This window comes from Pteropus medius, unplaced genomic scaffold, assembly GCF_902729225.1.
Source record: "Pteropus medius unplaced genomic scaffold, Ma_sr-lr_union100, whole genome shotgun sequence".
NCBI classification, from domain to species: domain Eukaryota; kingdom Metazoa; phylum Chordata; class Mammalia; order Chiroptera; family Pteropodidae; genus Pteropus; species Pteropus medius.
Genome location: NW_024356249.1, coordinates 10,839,292 through 10,858,943, shown reverse-complemented (window position 1 = coordinate 10,858,943; position 19,652 = coordinate 10,839,292). Strand labels below are relative to the sequence as shown.

Genomic DNA, 19,652 nt, shown 5'->3' with positions numbered 1-19,652 from the left:
GGTAGTGTCTTCATTTAGGCAGTTCTAAGTATCTTGCTATTGTTTACCATCCTGTTTCCTTAGTTCTTGACTTTGGGAAGCTTTGCAAACATTTAATCTTGACCTTTCTTCTTTATGAAGAACTCCATCGATTTCCATCTCAGGTTGTATATTTGCTAAATTTTTTAAATCTGTTTTTTGGAATGCTGTACATAGTCACCAAGGATCTGTAAGTTATTTTTTAAAGTAAGGAAGTAGGAACATGCAGGCACTGAGTAAAAATTCGTCGATTGATTACCAGCCTTCTGGAAAATTAGAGTCAGGGAGTGGAGTCTTCCCTCCTGTCACAGGTTACTGCTTTAGAGGAGTGTCACCAACTAATATAACCTTAGGTCACACCGTCACTGTGATGATCTTTTGTTTTCTTTTTGTGGTTATTTTTTCCTAATTATAAAGCAGTATGTGTTCGTTTTAATAAGTTTGGAAAGAATAAATGAAAAATAAAAGCAGTTAAAATCACCGTTAACGTTTTGGTGTACTCTCTTTTCTTGATATATGCCTATACTTGAATCAGTCTGTATGTCCTTATTTTTTCGATTGACCGTGTGACCTGAATATTTCCCCACATCATTAAGTGAACTTTTAATGTAATAATTTCAACAGCTGTGTTATTTTATTTCCATAATTATATAATGATTTATTTTTACCAATCCATGTTCATCTTAATTTTTTTTTGAACCGCGGCAGTGTGGTTTTATTTTTTGCTTTAATAAACAGCCATACTGTATAACAGAATCAACTAGATTCACTGAGCGTACAAAATCAGACTTCTCGATCTAAAATTTAGAAGCAATAAAGACAAAAAGGCTTTTACGTCTATTAACTGATGGTGTTGAGTATTTTTTTAGACAGGACTTGCTCATTTAAAAAGTGTAGTAACTCTCTCCTCTCCTTAAATCCCATGTATTTTATCTCATTTTAAAGGGTCAACCTTCTGTTTCCTGAGCTTTTTTAAAAAAAGAATCTCTAATTTTAAACTTTATTTTTATTCCTTTATTCCTTAAATTTTATTTAGCCTAGTTTTTAATGCTTAATTTTTAGCCTTCCATTATTTTATTTAAAAATAACAGAGCAGTCTATGGCCATGCCACCCTGAACAAACTCGATCCCATCTGATCTTGGAAGCTAAGCAGGGTCGGGCCTGGTTAGTACTTGGATGGGAGACCACCTAGTACTGTAGGCGTAAAAAAAGACCAGGTACTGTAGGTGTAAAAAAATTGGATGGGAGACCACCTAGTACTGTAGGCGTAAAAAAAAGACCAGGTACTGTAGGCGTAAAAAAATTAAAAAAATAAATAAGGGATGGTAAACTGACAAGGTCTCTGCAATCTGTGAGGTCAACCAAGGGTTGCCTCGCCTAAAAAATAAAATAAAATAAAAAAGTAAAAAGGTTAAGAATTAAAATAATAATAAGAATAAACAAAAATAAATAAAAATAACAGAGTAACAAAATAGTCTCTCTGTATTTTTATTTTTGATTTGCTTGTAGATAGATCAGCAGGAGCTATAGCTATGAGTTAGGTAGTTTTGGAGAGAACCAGAGTCAGTAACAGAAGCTGTAGGTGCTCTGTCTCTCAGCCTTCTTGTAAACCAGCCCTTCAGCCTCCTGCGTTGTATCATCCATTTATTGTGAGGGTAGCCTTTAAAATGACTCAGACTTGGAAGATCCTTAGGCTAACTCTCCCAGACTTTAATTCTCCCCAGGCATATAACAGACTTAATTTATTGTAATGACTTAATTTTACTGTGGATTACTATTCTTGTACTCTCCAGTTTTTATTTGCTCTGATATTTAAGATCTAGTCATAAATCTTATATTAAATTGCTATTTTGATTTGGGGAATTCACATAATTCTACTGAATCTGCTCTCTTCTCACATGTTTTCCCTAGGTATAACTGTGGTCTCTTTCATTCTGATTTTAAATAAAAGCTATTCGTTTGACTTTATCCTTTAAAAGATAAATTAACTAAGAATTGGAATAAAAAAGGAAATCTTTAATTTTATTTAAAAACCTTTTAAATCTTAATCATTCTAAAAAGTTACTATAAAGATTTTTTTTCTTTTTTTCTTTTTTTCTTTTTTTTGCCTTGTCTCGTGCTGTTTATTGACTCTATCGTCAGAGGCAAGACAAGCCTTCTGTTTGTCACAAAGCAGGCAGGGCAGGCTGAGCTCAGCCACTGGGAATGAGGTGAGGGGACTGGGGGGCTTGTAGCCCTGCAGAAGACAACCAAGCCAGTCCTTCTCCCCAGACACACCCAACAGTTGCTGGGCATGGTGTCCAGTAGGACCCTGCCCTTCTTCCACAGGCAGAGCCCCCAAACCAGGGCTGGGGAGGGAGACCCCAGATGGCCCCAAGGGAAGGAACAGCCCCAAGTATACAGATTTATTTGTCAGTTTTCACTCTTTGTAAGCTAGCCTAGTTCCCAGTTGTATGACTTTGCCTTTTGTAGCATACCCTTCTTGCATAATTTTTAGATAGATTATTTAACCTTTCCGAGTAACTATTATTGTTGTAGATGGTATAAATATGCCTTTCCCTTGCTCCACAGCCTAACCACCCATAAGCAGCTTAAAAAGAAAACAACAAAAAACCACTCTCCTAAAGTTCAGGAGAAGCAAAGATGTTAAGAAGAAAAAAACAAAACAAAAACAAACCTCCCACTGACAGAGAAAGATTGATTACTGATATATTATGGAATTATTAAAAATTGCTTATATTTTTTCCAGGTTTGAGGGTTGCTTCTAGAACAATACGTTAATTTCTTCTCTATTCTCCCTGTTTGCTCAAGATCAGAGTGTCTATAACATGCCTACAGTTTCCTAACAACTGTGGGATGTTTTTCTAGACTTTTGAACCTTCTACTGTCATTGAATATTTTATTCATTGAATTGCCATATTATATTGTGATGTTTACTCACAGGAATTTTATCAGATGTCACTAACAATACTCATTGTATTGGATATGATACAGCATTTCAAGTTATAACTTGTCAGTTATTAACCATTTCTTATATAGGTTTCATTTATAAGCTTACCACTTTATTTAATCTAATCATATCTATGAATCTTGGCTTATCTTTTACAGAGAAAATAGAGACAATATATAATGGACCCATTCTTTTTATTTTAGCACACAATTAACCTGAAACTTTATTGTTGTTCTTTAATATCTTTATATATATTACTGTTCGGTTTGATATATACCTATGGCATTTTTCCTTGTTTTTCTAATACAGTAAATTTGATGGTTATTTCCTATACCCACTGGTTGTTCTGAAGTGTACTCTTTAAATGATTGGACAATAGATCATTCTTTTGAGATCGTTCGAAAGTCTCTCCGTAGCATAGTCTAACCAAAGTCTCTCCTCTTGGCCAATAATTGTCTAACCAAAGTCTCTCCTCTTGGCCAATAGTCGACCAAAGTCTCTCCTCTCGGCCAATAATTGCAATCAAATCGTGTCTGTACTTGGAAACCTCAGTTGCCAATTCCTCTAGTGTAAATATTGCTGTCATCGTAGGCTGCTCTTTCAATGATCAGATTAAGAAATTTATAGCTCAAAAGTTATCTAACGAGTAAACCAACTTTTCTATTCTTGAGATATTAGCTCATCTGATGAAAAAAAAAAAAACAAAAACACCATACTTTCCTTTAATAGCACAAGAATAAAATTTTTGCATGCTGAATTATTGAAGAGAGCTCATTGGGTCTTTCTGTTTATTCTTTTAAACCTATGCTATAGAATAATTGAACATTAGTTTTTCCACTGTAGACTCTTAGAGGTAGAGGCAAGAGAGAAATTAGTTCAACTGATACGAAGAGCGTCCCAAAGAAATTACCACATGTATGTCACATCAAGGAGAGATACGTTGCTGTGTATACCAAGAAAGGATATATATTCAAGCAGGCTAAGTAATGAAGATAGGAGAATCCTTGAAACCCGAATTATAGTCCAGTTCACTTTGAGTGAGTGTATGTGAAGAAACTGGGAAGCAAATGCAGCCGGTAAGAGGGTAAAGCCTATAGCGATTGTTGTTTTTGGAAGAATCTTTCCATAGCTTATATCTGTATCATAATTTTTGGCATCCTAACTAGTGTCTTGACAAATGACCTGCTGTGAGGAAGTTTGCTTTCCTCCGAAGTGGATGGTTGAGTGGTTGATTATATGGATCACTCCCCAAGACTCAGACACTAAAAGATTTTTAAAGAAAATGGAATTTGACTCTGATGGCTTAGTTGTGTCTAAGGATAGCTCTTCTGCAAATGCCATTCATTGCTCTCTCAAATGATTCTCAAGGTACTTTCCCTCATAAAAAAATTAAGATTATTTTTATCATTATAATATCTTATTAAAGTGGTTCTCGATGCACTTTTATTATGGCTTCCATCTCAAAAGTACATCTTCATGGATAAACAAAATATGGTATATGTATACATAGTATATATGTACTGCCATAAAAGGAAATGAAGTGCTGATACGTGGAACAACCTGGATGAACTTTGACTGCCTTAAACTGTGTGAAAGATGTGAGGAACAAAAGACCACTTACCTTTGTTTTCATTTATATGAAATGTCCACAACAGGCAAATTGAATGAGATAATAAGTAGATTGGTGGTTGCCAGGGGCTGGGGGAAGGAGGGACAGGGGAGTGACGGCTTAATGGGTAAAGGGTTTTTTGTGGGGATGAAAGTGTTCTTAACTTAGATAATGGTGATGGTTGCACAGCATTGTGAATACACTAAAACCCATTAAGTTGGTATATTTTTAAATGGTTAAAATGGTGAATTTTATTATATATACAAATTTTATCTCAATGATAAAAGGGTGCATCTGCATGTTGGCAGAATTGCAGCCAAATGAATGACAAGAAGTACTTGGTGTTTCTTTCTTGATGCTATTGCTGGCTGGCATTTTATCTAATGAGTTAAGTGGGGTGAGAGTAAGAGTTGGGTAGGGTGTGGCAGGTGAAAGGTGTGAGAGGAGTCCCCTCATTTAGGGAAGCATATACCTGTCCAGTGACATGCTAATTCATGAGAAGTGCTATAATCACCTTTAATTTTCATTAATGGGAATATGAGACGTTTGGTTAACAAGCTTAATTAATTCCAGTCACTTTTGTGTGTCCACCGTTTTTTACTGGAATTCTTTTGAAAACCTCTTTTTTGGAAATTAATTTCTAGTTTATTGAATAAGTGTAGATTACAGGCCTTCTAGTTTGAGATGCTCTGGTATATACAGACATGAACGTATGAGTTAAGAGTTCTACTAATAGAGGCAGTGGCTGTAGAGGCAGTATATTGGTACGCCAAAAATATTTTGCTATGCTGTGTCCACATTATCTGCTGCTGTGAGACAATGTTCTATCACCGCTTTGACTCATGATGTCATGCTTTCAGTAATCTGCGCATTACATTAGATTGAAAAAGGCATCCGTTTTTATTGACTGTATTGTGATGATTTAAGGAGACAGAAAAAATTCAGTTTGTCATACTGAGAAATCTGTGCTCCTTGTCTACTAATGGGAAACAGGATCACAGCACATGAATTGGAGATGGGGGGCTCAACCCTTCAGACGTTAGTAGCCCTTGGCCTTAGGACTAAAGGAAGAATGGCAGACTAGTGTGCTGCAAAATGTTGGGGTTCAGTGAATGGGCATTTGGCAAAGTATTATTTTTATATCCTTCATCCACTATTCCTCAGCTATATGAAGGGCTGCAGCTAGGTATAACACCAGCCAGGAATATCAGACTTGTCAGAGATCAGCATGCCAGAATGCAGTTCCTTGTTACGTGACAAGTAGAGAAAACATATGGCAGGCAGGTGGTGGTGGCAGCATCATTATCAGCTCACAGTGAGATTGGCAGTTCATTTGCAGATAGTGATGTCCACCTGCCATGGAAACAGTACACCACTGGGCACCCGGAAGCCGATTGTGTCCTTCTAACAGTATCTAGCCTGCCCGGCATAATTCTTACTGGTTGGCACACACTACCGAGTGGTGACTGTGGCTCAGCCTGGGAACTGGTGTGATGAAGTAGATAGTCATCATGAAGTGTCTGGTTGTGAGCGCGCCAGTTATGGTTTTTTTGTTTGTTTTTTTAGTAAAGGCACATTTTTGTATATTTAATTCCAACTGACCATTCATTTATTTTTTAAAAACTTACATCTTATTTTTTCATCTTCCAAATGTAATTTACAAATTTTAGTCTCAGAAATTTATGGTGATAGTGAAAAGTTGAAAGTACCCTATAATTGTACCTTTGAAGTGAGTCCTTCTAACGGTGTTAGGTATATTCCTCCACGTTGTTTCTACATGTGTTCCTGAATCTTGTTCCCCAAAATAGGATCATATGTACCATTGTGTGTTTGGGTTTTTTAAATCAAGACATGTTTCCATAGTAGAATGTTTAGCTCTTTTTTTTTTTTTTTTTTTTTTATCACCTACAGCTTATTTATTGGGAAGTGCTGGTAATACATTAGTGGCAAAATAGCCATGGTGACTGCCAACTTGGAACTTGTGGACTAGTGTGGATTTAGACCACAATTTGTAGTTATTCCTTTATTTTAAACGACCATGATTATAAAAGGCTGAATGCTTGTCCATGCAACTTCGTTTCTGTAGACTAAATTCCTAGATGTGGAATTGTTGGGTCAAGGAACATCCACATATTAAGTCTTAGTACAATTGGCATTTTGACCTCCAAAGATGTACCAATATAGTTTCCTGCCAACAGTGAAAAATACCAAGTAGAGAAACACATGGACCTAGAAGCTTCATTAGACAAAACACAGACAACAGTTATTAAATTCAATGGGAAAACTAGATAGAGATGGGAAAATTTCGGTGGATGCAGTGAAAATTCCCCAGATGTGTAGATCTGCACGTGACAGATCTCCAGGGGAAGTTTGTTCTTCATAGAGGGAATGACATCCAACATTATTTGATGATTTATAGGATTCAGCTATAGAATACTCTGTCTCACTCTACAACTGTCACTGAGAAATGGTGAAGCAAGTACATTTTGTTAAACTTATGGAAACTAGACATGTTGCTTGAGTTGGCTCATTTTTTTAGAAAGCAGGAAAAGAGACAAAGATATTTCATATCCTGAGAAAGATGGAATAATTTGTTCTACCGTAGACTTCTTTTTTAATGGGTTATTGGACATGTATTCTAATTATTATTGTCTTTGGGGTAACATTTTTTTGGAAATGTGATTAAATTATCCTTTCGTATTTTTTAAAGAGATTCTAGGGTTGGCTGGGCTTGAGATAAGAGTTGTCTGGCCTCTACTTGGCTTGTGCTATTGCTTTATGAAGTGTATGGGTAGAGTAGCCTGAGCAATCTCAATCTCTCTCTTTCACTGTCTCAATTGTAGTAAAATGCACTTTACATAAAATTTATCATCTTAACTATTTTGAAGTGTACATTTTAGTTGTGTTAAATGTATTCACATCGTCATGCAGCCAACCTCCAAAATTTTTCATTTCGCAAAACCAAAACTTAATACTCATTAAACAACATGCCCTGTTCCTCCTCCCTCCAGCTCCTAGCTGCCATCATTCTGTTTTGTTTGAGCTTGACTATGCTAGATACCTCATTTCACTGGAATCATACAGTATTTCTTTTTTGTGTGTGACTGGCTTATTGCACTTAGCATATTGTCCTCCAGGTACAACCAAGTCGGTCAGAATTTCCTTCCTTTTCGTGGCTGAATAATATTCCATTGTATATATGTACCACGTTTTTTGTTCATCCATTCATCCATTGATGGATGCTTAGGTTGCTTCCACTTTTTGGTGTTATGCATAATACTGTGAACGTGGGGCGCAAATATAGCCAAGACCCCACTTTCAATCCTTTCAGATTGAATATACCCAAAAGAATTGCTGGATCTTTTGGTAATTCTGTTTTTAATTTTTTGAAGAACCTGAGCAATAATTTTGCTTCTTGTCCCTGATAAGTTAACAGTGGAAACTGGAGAACTGTGAAATTGAAAGATGGCTTCTTTGTCTATACAGCTGCCTAGAGCTAGCTTACTTTATGAATCTGGACTGTTTGAGATGGAAGTGCTGCATTCGACCTAGGTTTATCATTTAATGCTAATCACCCAGTTTCTGAATATGTAATTGTGTTTGTGGACCGGCGAGTTGGCCGTAGGCACATACGCTTCCCCCTCCCTCCCCCCCAAAACAGTGGCTACCTGAATTGCATCCGTGTCCACCTCCAAGAGAATTGGACTTGGAGGTGGACACGGATGCAATTCAGGTTGGTCTTTGATCAGTGTCTGTGTGTAGTTTCAGACATTGACCTTAGGTGTTATTGCTCTATGCACACTGTGCCTTTGATCAAGGAACTTCGCTTCATTTAGTAGGCTTTCATTTATACAGGGAGAGGCCGATATGTGTAAAGGAAGAAAGGCCTATGATGTTAACATCTGACTGTCTTGGAATCTTTTCTTAGCAACAAAACTGAGAATATTTTATATAACAGAAAAGCTGTATCTTTGGGCTGTTTTTCTTTGTGCTATTAGTAGGCATTCCTTAACAATTATTGTATTTTTCTTCATAATTCTCCTTTGAGGTCATGACACATTTCTTTTAATCCAAATTACCATTTTGAGTGTAGCCTTTAGTTAACTTACCTGAATATATATTTCTTGTCTGAGTGATTTCTAAATGCCAGCTCATGGGCATGCTGAAGAGTGGGTGTGCTCTGACCTGTAGTGAATGCAGAGTGGCTTTTCTCTGCTGACTTTGCTCACCCGAATAATATACATAGGTCCCAGAATGATAGAAGTTATTAGAACTCCTGGCGAGGTGAATACTTCAGCCCCCCACTTTTATTGCTTAAGCTTCCCAGTTTGGCCTTTTGGTGAGTGGAGATATTTTCTCTATAGGCTGGCATGTATTTGCAGAGAAAATGTAATGTAACCTTTTGTTTTTATCCATGTCTTAATAATATCCTTTTTCCCTCCCAGTAACTCTTCTTAGATGTCATTAAGCAAATCCTCTGTCTTCATATCCCTGAGCCTCCCTTCTTAGTTTTATTACTGCTGTTGTTTTAAAGTCTGAGTGACATTGTTTGTATTCTGCACAAAGGCATAAGTATCTCCGTGTATTTGTGCTGCTTGTGTGGCTGGAACTCCTCCAGGGAGAGTTCTGGACAAAGTGATTTAATTTCCCCCGACTGCTGCTGACCTTGGAAAATTTGGACACAGATGACTGTGACTGACACTTGTACAAGGGAGAAAAAAGACCCATACTCAACTTCCATCCTCTAGAGAAAGGCAGTGGGAGATGGCAGTTCTCATGAGGAGTAAGAAAAGACATGCTGGGGACACAAGGGACAGTTTCCAATCATGTTTTTTGGGCCCCCAGCATTATTTTTTAGGGACAAACTGTTGTATTAAAAGTAGGTGTTGGGATGAGTTATACCATGATACAGTGATGAATAAGATATTGGAGCATTAGCACAGATTACACTTTTTAGATACATTTGTATATTCGTAAGGACTTAAGAATCGAGAGGGTTAATGAAAATGCTAGCCTCTGTGAGATTATTTTCAAATAGTGGTCTCTGTTTTTCTCTATGATCCTCATAAGATTTATTTGAAATATTTTCAATTGTCAAACTATTTCATTAATGATTTATATGTGCCTATTATTACCTCATATAATAAACCTTGCGGTATATTTTTAGCCTATTTTAATGTTATGTTTGTTGCCAGGTTGTTATCACTACTTTTAGAAATCTTTGTCAATCTCTAATGGCCCCTTATATAAAAAATGATTTCACATGTATTTATGGATCTCATGCCGGTGTATGCATCTAATTAAATATTTACCAAACTGACTGTTTTGGGGAGAGCAATGATGTCCGCTTCGATGAATGCCTAATGTCAGCTAGAGCCTCATAGTGTCTTTAGGGGCCCTGTGTTAAGCTGGGTTTTGCCTTTCTCCTCACAACAGATGAAAGCATCTACCCATTCAGCGAGGGAGTTGGAGGTTTAAGGGGTTCATTTTGCCAGAAATGCTTCAAATAAGAAAGCTCTTTGATCTGTACTTATAGAGGTTTGTAAGCACTATAGATTAACATTCCATTGATGAAAATGAAATGTGCTCAAAATAGTTCTGACTCTGGGGGAGTTTGGAAGGGTGATTGTAGATAGGAGAAAACAACATAAATACATGTGAATAAACAACCAGCCTTAGCACCTAATTACAATGATTTGGAAACGGGTGTTACAGAATACATCTAGGCTGGATTGGAGAGGTAGGAAGGGAGCACTGGTTTATGTCTCCTTATCTGTGCAGTGTACTTGTATAATCTTTAGTGAGTGTATCTGTAAAGGTTTTAATTTAAGAGATATCAGAGCTCAAAGATGCTCTAATGGAGCATATATTTTTCAGCTTTGGATTGTGGTTATAAAAGTAAATAGTTGACATCTACTAATTGCTCATTTTCTTTCTAATATCAGTACTCAGCAGGAACATTATTTATAACTACAAAAACAAATATTTCTTTAACCCAAGTTTCTAGTCACTGTCCATCCTTTAGGATAAATTTCAGACACTAAGGTAAAGAATTCTAGACTAGATTTGTGTCAGCAAATCAAGAATAAATGAAATATAGCCATTGAATTGATAGAAGTCCCTAAAAAGTATCTTTATTAAACTATTGAATAGAATATACTCTATGATGGTAGTTATAAATTAGAAGACTTTTTTTCCCCTTTGCACAAATTTATCCTCACACCTAAAATTCTTTCTTGGAACTGGAAACAGTTAATGGCTTATCTTTCTAATCTAGTTGGGCAATAGATTTTTACAAGAAAATGAAGGATAAACATTATATTTTTTATACCTGGCTTTTCATACCATGTTTTTTCATATTTGATTTAAGAGTACTTACAAGGATTCTCAAATTAGAAAAGTTCTCAGTAGAAAATAGAGGATGTTAGGACCACAAAAGCTAGGATCATATGATAGAAGAATGAGGCTAAGACTCTCGTGCCTTAACAGATAGTCTAGGCATTCACAGTCCTGTATGGTGACCATAGCCATATGTTGCTGTCGAGCACTTGAAATGTGGCTGGCTCAAATTGAGATTGTGCCATACCTGCAAAATACACACCAGATTTCAGAGACTTCATATCAAAGTAAAAGGGATAACACTTTTTTTTTTTTTTTTATTGGTTATATGTTGATTCTGTACTCTTTTGGATATTTTGAGTTACATAAGAAATATTATTTAAAATAACATCATCTGTTTCATTTTCTTTTTTTAATGTTGCTACTTGAACATATAAAGGTACATGTTGCTTTCATTTGTGACTCATTGTTTTTTTGTTACACTGTGCTGCCTTGGAGGAGGTAAGCCCAGCTTCCTCTCATGTTGAGTAGCTCAAGTGCTTCTGGGGAAGTAAACTGAGAGCGTGCCCAGGGGCAGGACCAGGAGGCTCATTGGCAGTTTGTTTTGTAGCTCATCCTATGTCTAGATGAATAGGTGATCGAAATGTGTTTCAAATTTTTAAAAAGATAGATAACTCTTATAGTTTTAGAATAGTTACATAAGGTGCTTTTTAGCAGGGAAAAAAAGATCAAGAATATAATAAATTAAATATCGAGGAGTATTATGGAACATCCTCTTACACACAAAGAGAATGGAAACTTGGTCTCTCTTTGTTCATTGTCTTCAAGGAGCATCCTCCCCAAATATCTCTAGTTAACCTATTAATTGAGATGATTCCCTATACTCTGCTTCAATTATATTCAGTAAATAAAATCTCTAGTAACTGGTACCTGCAAAATTAATCTGGAAACTGTCTAAATAAATACTAAATAGTGTATCATTCCTTAAAATAAGCCCTATTTATCTCTAAGTTGGGATGAATATGTATGAGGTATATATTCTTGTTTGCTGTGGCTCCTTAAGGAGAAAAGTATATTTAATTGAGTCTTTCTGCCTTATGATTTCAGTAGTCTAATGATTTAAATCAACATGCATCTTATTTATGCATGTGTGTATGTATGCATCTGTTTATTTATTTATCTCGTGGATACTTATTTAGCACTTACTTTGTGCCAGGTTCTCCTCTGAGAAAGTCAGTATATGTTTATCTAAAAATAACTGACTCATAGAACTTACTGTGAGTCAGGCCCTGCTCTAAATGCCTCATGTATATTAATGCATTTTTCCCTATAACAGTGAGCTAGAAAGAGTTGTCTATGTTAAACTGAAGCACAGAGAAGTTAGGTTCACACGGCTCATATGCAGAATTTCTGGAAACCGAATCCTGCAACCAGTGGCTCCAGAGTTTATGTTCTTAATCTAACTTGTGTATAATATTTTATTCTGCTTACTTTTGTTTTCTGACTTACCCAGATGATGTCATCTTTTCTATATCTGGGGTGCATGGGGGCTAACTGGAAATTCTGTCTTGAGAGTGATGGGTCATATAAGAGCTTATTTTGAGAGGCAGGATATTTATTACAGCTCTTTGTGAATTTATGATTGGCCAGGTGGAATAGTGGGTGGGATTATATGACAATTATGCAAAATAGCCTCACATAACAGCCCTAGTTGTATTAAAACTAAACTCATGCTGCGGCCTGGAAATGTTGCATATATGCAATTGTTCTTCTCCCTACCTTATCTTTTATGCATAGGTAGTTCAGATTTTGTCATTTCATTATCATCAGCATCATAAAGTCCATGAAGTTCTTTGGTGGTTTGACACTTTTCTAGTGATTTAGTTGTTTGAGGAATACCCATAGATCCTCATAATTCTGTATGTGTGGCCTAAAGCTATTCTGTTGTACTAAACTGCTTCCAGTCTTTATATTGAGATATAAATTTGGTCCTAAGTTCTCATCTTAACTTCCTCTGAAGGGTCCTTGAAATTGCTTTCAAGGAAAACTCCACATTCAAATGGACCAAAGGTGAATTAGATTTCCTGCTACCTTTTTCTTTGAGAACCTCTTTAAGAAACAAATAATATGGGATACTGTATATATTGTGCTTGCTTAATCTGTATAGGAATGGCTTCGATTAAAGCTTTATCCCAATCAGCAGCTAGACAAAATGGTCCTCAAAATGCCTAACCCCCTCATTTCAAAAGTGTCCTTCAGAATTTCATGTCTGAAAAGGTTCCTGATTATGGGCATCCATTCATGAAGCAAATATTTCCTAAGTGCCCTTCTCCATGTACAGGCCTTGTGACTACAGTTTTAATGAATAAAAGACATGGCCTCCTCCTAGAGCGTACAATCTATGTGTTCCAATTTATTGTAGTAAGCGTAAAGTGAGAATTACAAAGGTTCAAGAAAACACTATATAGTAAACCATTTTGGCTAAGTTACCTTTTAGAATTCTAGAGTCTATTGATGCTCTAATGTTCTAGTCTAGTGCTCTCATTTTCCAGGTGAAGAAAAAGTGAGACCAAACAAGTGATATGAATTAATTGTAAGAGAATGACAGGTGGGTCCAAGCAAGAGCCATGGCTCCTTGTGGTCATCGCTGTAAAGAGGGAGCAGGCCCTATCTTTGTGTCATGTGCATGTAAAATACGTACTTGTATACCAACATTCCAGAAGTATCTTTGCTTGAAAAACGAGGACCACATCTTTATTAACCCATTACTTCTCTAACTCATGCCATTCCATATGTACTTACCCATAAGCGCAGAATTGAGGTTGTCATTTATTCAAATGACGACATTAGCAATACTTGCAGTTGTTTTAACTGAAACTGTTTAAACTGTGGTTCTTTTTCAAGTGATTGACAAGTCAGTGATGAGTATCTGGAAGTCAGAAAACTCCAAGGTACAGATCTCAGAATCCACAGGAGAGGGACATAAATGCTAATTACACATTGACTTTAATTCCTAATTTGTCATAAGCCGCCTGCAGGTGTGTGTCTTGGCTGTGGGCTAGTCTCAGGGCCTCATTTGTATGAGATTTTCTTTAATAATTTTGCCTCCCTAATGAGCTCTTTAATCTCTTATTTTCAACTCTCTTTTCTAGATATAGGAAAAATCAGTTCGCAGATAATGTAGCTTTTGGTTCTTTCTGAAGATTAAAGTTCTTTTGTTTGTTTGGGGGCAGTTCTTCCCATGGATCTCCTTCAGAGACATTTTTGGGATAGCACATCTTTTGGCCTTCTGAACTGGAAGATGAGATTCTCAGGTGTTCAGTTTTGTTTGTGTCTCCTTACCGCGCATTTTCCTCGCCCCATCATCACCACCGCCACCACCGCTACTCCAGTGGCCTTGACGAATTGGCACTCCCTCTGGGTAGGGAGCTGATGTTACTCTGTGCAGTGGATTTGGCACTGAAGAGAAGGCTTGGCATTGGTAGGTGCAAGGTAACCTTGAGCATTACTTAATTCATTTTTAAGCAAGGATTATTTCCGTCCCAGAATTAGAATTGAGGGCTTGAGCTTATTAGATGTGAGTGAAAACAGATATGTGGAACTCTTTCCTCATCACAATATATGACTTCCCACCAAATGCCCCAGATTGGACCATATTCGGTGGCTGTGCTCTTTTTAAACACGGCCCCGAGTTACTTCCCATTCCAAGATGTGGGCACCCTTGAGGTTTAGCTCCTGTACACTGATTTTCTGTGTGATTTTGCCATGACTTCAGCAGATATCCAAGTGTGCTTCTGGCCATCTTCCCGATTCTTCTGTACCTTAGCTGTGAGACCTTGCCAGAAGGGAGAGACAGCATGGAGAGAACTTCTTTTCCTCCACTGGATCGAGTCAGCCATGCCTACTGTGTGGAGACGTCCTGCTCCTTGCCCTGTCTTTGGCTGCATATGAGTTGTTCAACCCCACCCTGGTCTGATCACATTCCTCAGGGTGACCCATCTCTCCTTAGCTTTAGACAAGTTGATAAGACCCAGCAATAATTTCAGTGTAGGCTCCTGACTTTAGGAGTCATCGTAATTTCTTCTTTTCTGTATTGTTGTATTGTGATAGTACCTCTTACCTTCAGCTCTTAATTGGCTTACTCTCTGATATGACGTCTTGTTGCTTTTAAAATGTGATTAGATGGAATGTTGAAGTGAGTGATCTGACAGTTGGAATTTTGAGGCAGCTGTCCTTTTCAAAATTTCCGTATTCATTTTTAAATGATTTTTTGAGGAACGGACAGTTTGAAAGGATTTTAATGGTGCTCACCAGCAGTGTGGCTGAACTTGATGCTTGTGCTATAGGCTGTCTTTGGCCTAATCAGTGGGAACTAAAGGTGTGTTTAGGAAATGGGATTCTAGACTTTCAGGCTGTGGGATGGCTTCAGGCTACTTGACCCATTGTGTCTCTTCAGTACAGGTATGTAAACCTTGGCTGTGACCAAAACTAGGCACATACTATAATTCTATAAAACAGACCCTGTATGTTTGCTAAGGAATACCACGTATTTGTTTCTTTTGACACATAAACATGTTTATCTTGAAAGGATTTGTAAGGAAAAAGCATTGCTCCGTATGTCCGTAATCCATACATTTAGCGTATGCTGGGATTAACTAGCTTTCCTGTTTGCTAGGATTAACTAGCTTTCCTGTTTTAGGCTCCTGACTTCCTAATCTATTTGTAATACATATCCTTTCTTAACTCAGAACCTAAAGGTTCCTCTGGTCCATTCTAGCCTTTTTCTTTTTTTCCAAAACTTCCTAACTCTAACTTTGTTGGTATTGGGTGTAGTTAGCTGTGTCATTTTGATTCATATACTGTGAAACTGGTCCCAAGCATCTTTGTGATCGTCATCTTGTTTGTTCTTCTTGATAGTTTTTAACTTTTGCAGACTGAAATTATATACAGTTTTCCTGTAGAGGCATTTCACATTTTTTAAATCCTGATTTTTTTCAAAGGAGTCTGAAGGGTTAAAGAACTGCTTTACCATAATGTGTCGGAGTCTTGCAGGAATGTTGCAAACCTCTGCTCTGTCAAGTATAATTTCTGTGGGGCCTTAAATGTTCAGCCGTTTGTCTCTCTTTTGTTATCAGTCACTTTTTTAAAAAATAAACTTTTTTTTTTAGAGCGGCTTTAGGTTCACCAGAAGGTAAACAGTTCCCATATATCCCCCTCCCCCAGTGCTTTCTCCCTGCTATCAACCGTCCCCCACCACAGAGGTAAATCTGTTGTAATTGATGAACCTACGTTGCCACATCATCATCCAAAGTCCATAGTTTACGTTAGGGTTCACTGGGTAGTGCACCTTCTGTGGGTTTGGATAAATGTATAATGACAGGTATCCATCATTATGGTATCATACAGAGCAGTTTCACTGCTGCAAGAATCTTCCATGCCAAGAATCTCCCTGTTTTGTCCCCTGGCCCCTGGCAATGATTGATCTTTTTACTTTCTTCATAGTTTTGCCTTTTTCTAGAATGTCATAGTTGGAGTTATACAGTATTCAGCTTTTTGATTGGCTTCTTTCTCTTAGTAATATGTATTTTAGACTCCTCCATGTCTTTTCATGGCTTGATAGCTCATTTTGTGTTAATGCTGAATAATATTCCTTTGACTTCCAGACCACTTTTATTTATCCATTCACCTACTGAAAGACATGTTAGTTGCTTCCAAGTTTTGGCCATTATATAAAAAGCTGCTATAAACATCTGTGTGCAGGTTTTTGTGTGGACTTAGGCTTTCAGTTGTTGGAACATATGGTAAAAGTATGTTTAGTTTTGTACAGAACTGCCAAACTCTCAAAGTGGTTGTACTGTTTCACATTCTCATTAACAGCGAATGAGAATTCCTGTCCACATCCTCACCAGCGTTTGTTGTCACTGTTCTGGATTTTGGCTATTCTGTTTGGCATGTAGTGGTAGCTCACAGTTGTTTTAATTTGCATTTCTTCAGTAACATATGATGTGGAGCATCTTTTCATATATTTTTTTGCCATCTGTAAGTCTTTTTCATGAGATGTCCAGATCCTTTGCCCGTTATAAAATTCGGTTTGTTCATTTTCCTGTTGTTGTGATTTAAGAGTCCTTAGTATATTTTGGCTAGGAATTCTCTGTTATCTATTAGATAAGGCTTTTGTGCAGATATTTTCGACCAGTGCGTGGCTCACCTGTCTTTCAGTTATTATTTTTTTTAAATCTTAGATCCAGAAAATTGAATTGTGAATATGGTGAGCTTTCACGATACGCAGGCACGAGTGGCCGCTAGAGAGCCATCTTGTAAACTCCCAACCTTAACTACCTTGATTCTTTATTTGCAGGTCAATGTGACTGTGGACTACATTAGACCAGCCAGCCCAGCCACAGAGACGGTGCCTGCCTTTTCAGAGCGTACCTGTGCCACTGTCACCATTGGAGGAATGTGAGTGCTCAGCCTTAGCTAAGAGTTCTCTCCTCATTCAAGTCTCCTTCCTTTTGCCCTGATTTGCTTTCTGTTGCTCTTAACACAGTGATTTATGATTATTATGTGCCTCTGTAGCACTTTATGTTTGCAAAGTACTTTATAATCACTCATTAGCTAGTCATATACTTTATTATTATTATTTAAGATTTATTGGGCTCTGTGTACTTGCACTGTGTAGCACACATTATTACTATTAATAATTATGCCACTTATTGCAAGTCAGTCAGGCCGCAGTTAGAAAGGTTCTTCTGCATATTGGTTTAGGAAGTTCAATTGTAGGCTAGAAAAAAAAAAAAGAGGGAAGAAGAGAAGTTAATTTGACATTTTCTTTGTGTGGATGTATGTAATCAGCAGATGACAGGGTCTTCCTCTTCTACTGTGCTGACTGCCTCCTGATTATATTCCAAAGTCTCTTGAGAGCGTGATTGATGAACCGTCTTCTGAGGGAGGTGTCTGGTGGAGGAAGGAGGAAGCCTGCCGGGCCATGCTTCCACAGTAAATATTAAAACAATCCGTCAGTCCTCGGTAGCAGTTCTTACTCTGCATAAAATATACCAGCATGGTAATTGTTTCCTTCTCTATTTAACAATCTTAAACGCTGTTTGTTACAAACTGGTGTTTTTCTTTTCTTTTAATGGGGCATGGTGGAGGGGAAGGAAAGAATAGGCTTCTCATCAAAACGGGAATCGTCTTATCGAAAGTACGGTGAAGCCCGTTAGGAGAAGCACCTCTGAGTTGCTGTATGCCTCTATAGAGGAAGAGGAACCTGTAGCTCATTTACCTTCCAGAAGCTTAACCAAACAGGAGCCTTTCCCCCTCGTTCATGTTGTCACATTTGGAAATGAGGATTTTTAGCCACTGTTACCACTCCCGTATTAACGTTGTTGATGTTCACACAGCAATCGGAGGCTTCGTTTTTGCCAAGAGGAACTTAATATAGGCTTTTGGTGTCATTACCTTAACAGCATCATAGACATCATGTTAGAAGCAGCTTCTTGACAAATCAGGTAATGTTTTTGAAATGGAAGAAAGCAGGAAATACGTTGGTTATTTGTCTCTCCGTATAGTTTGCATTGTTTATTACCAGTTTGTCAGTACTTCTTAGGAGCTTGATGCAAACTTCCCTGCTACGGAGAGCTGGAACATTAGTGTTCCCTATATGAAAATTTTTACTTTCACAAACAAGGAGTCCTCCCAGTATGTAACTGCTCCTCCAATCTAATTACCGGTAAAACAACATTACTACTATAAAAATGCACATCTTAGTTGTGGCAGATGCCCATGTTTATCTAACAATCTTTTAGAATGGACTTTTTTTTTCATTTAGTTACCCCTGAGCTATATTTTTAAAGTAAATTTATACTGCTTAAAATTAGATATTCTAGGAGTGTTCTATAGAGATTATTTTTAAAGAAAATTTGAGATAGCTGGTTTAAAACTTTTTCCTTAGTGGGGTGTTATGGCCATGTCCCATGCCATGAAACCTTAAGGTTTCTACTGCATTGATCTTGGCTTTGACCAAGATTACTCCTTCAGTCTAGCCTGCATTTCTGTGGACGTCAGGTGATTGTTCAGCCAGCCAAGGTTTTAGTTAGATCCTCAAGCCTTGATAAGAAGATGTCAACCTTTTTATCAGCTTGGTCAGTTAACAACAGAAGTCGCTTGGTCTTAATTGATAACATTGTACATCTGTACTTCATGTTTGTGCCAGAGATGATAACCTTGACCTTCTACCTTCCAGTTCTTGTCATTGGATTTTAAAAAATATTTTGTTTTTATGATTTACCAAAGTATTTACCTTGACTTAGACCAGCCTGGCAGGGTACCTGGAAAGCATAGAGTTCCCTCAGAAATTTGTTTCTTCTAAACTAGACTTGGTGAGTAAACTGCTGGGCTGCAATTGGGAGACATACAAGAATTAGTGATATTGTTGAGAACAGCCCTCACTAGACAGTAAGCTCTCTGAAGACAGTGATTTTTGTCTCTTATTCCCTGTTGTGGTGTCAGTATTCAACATATGGTAGGACTTCAATAAATTTGTGAATGATTTGTTTATTGTATTGCAAAGTATCCCTTTAGAAGCATAACAGGGAGTACTTAGATGTTTCTTTTGAGTTACAGGTTTGTTTTTATCTGATCAATATATAAAAAAAAATTGTTTCTGATAGTTTTCCTCTTGTGTTTGGTTATTGGAAGTGTCAAAGATAGTACCTCTCTAGAAAGTATATACCTGG

The 19,652-nt window shown here is 37.3% G+C and overlaps 1 protein-coding gene across 1 annotated transcript in view; it reads left to right on the top strand.

The window, feature by feature from the left end:
- The window catches only part of SND1 (staphylococcal nuclease and tudor domain containing 1), a 390,995-nt gene that overhangs the window by 152,882 nt on the left and 218,461 nt on the right, over positions 1-19,652 (top strand). Inside the window, exon 12 of the mRNA XM_039860623.1 lies at positions 17,276-17,376. Within this exon, the coding sequence (XP_039716557.1) occupies positions 17,276-17,376 (101 nt within the window). The remainder of the gene's footprint in view (positions 1-17,275; positions 17,377-19,652) is intronic.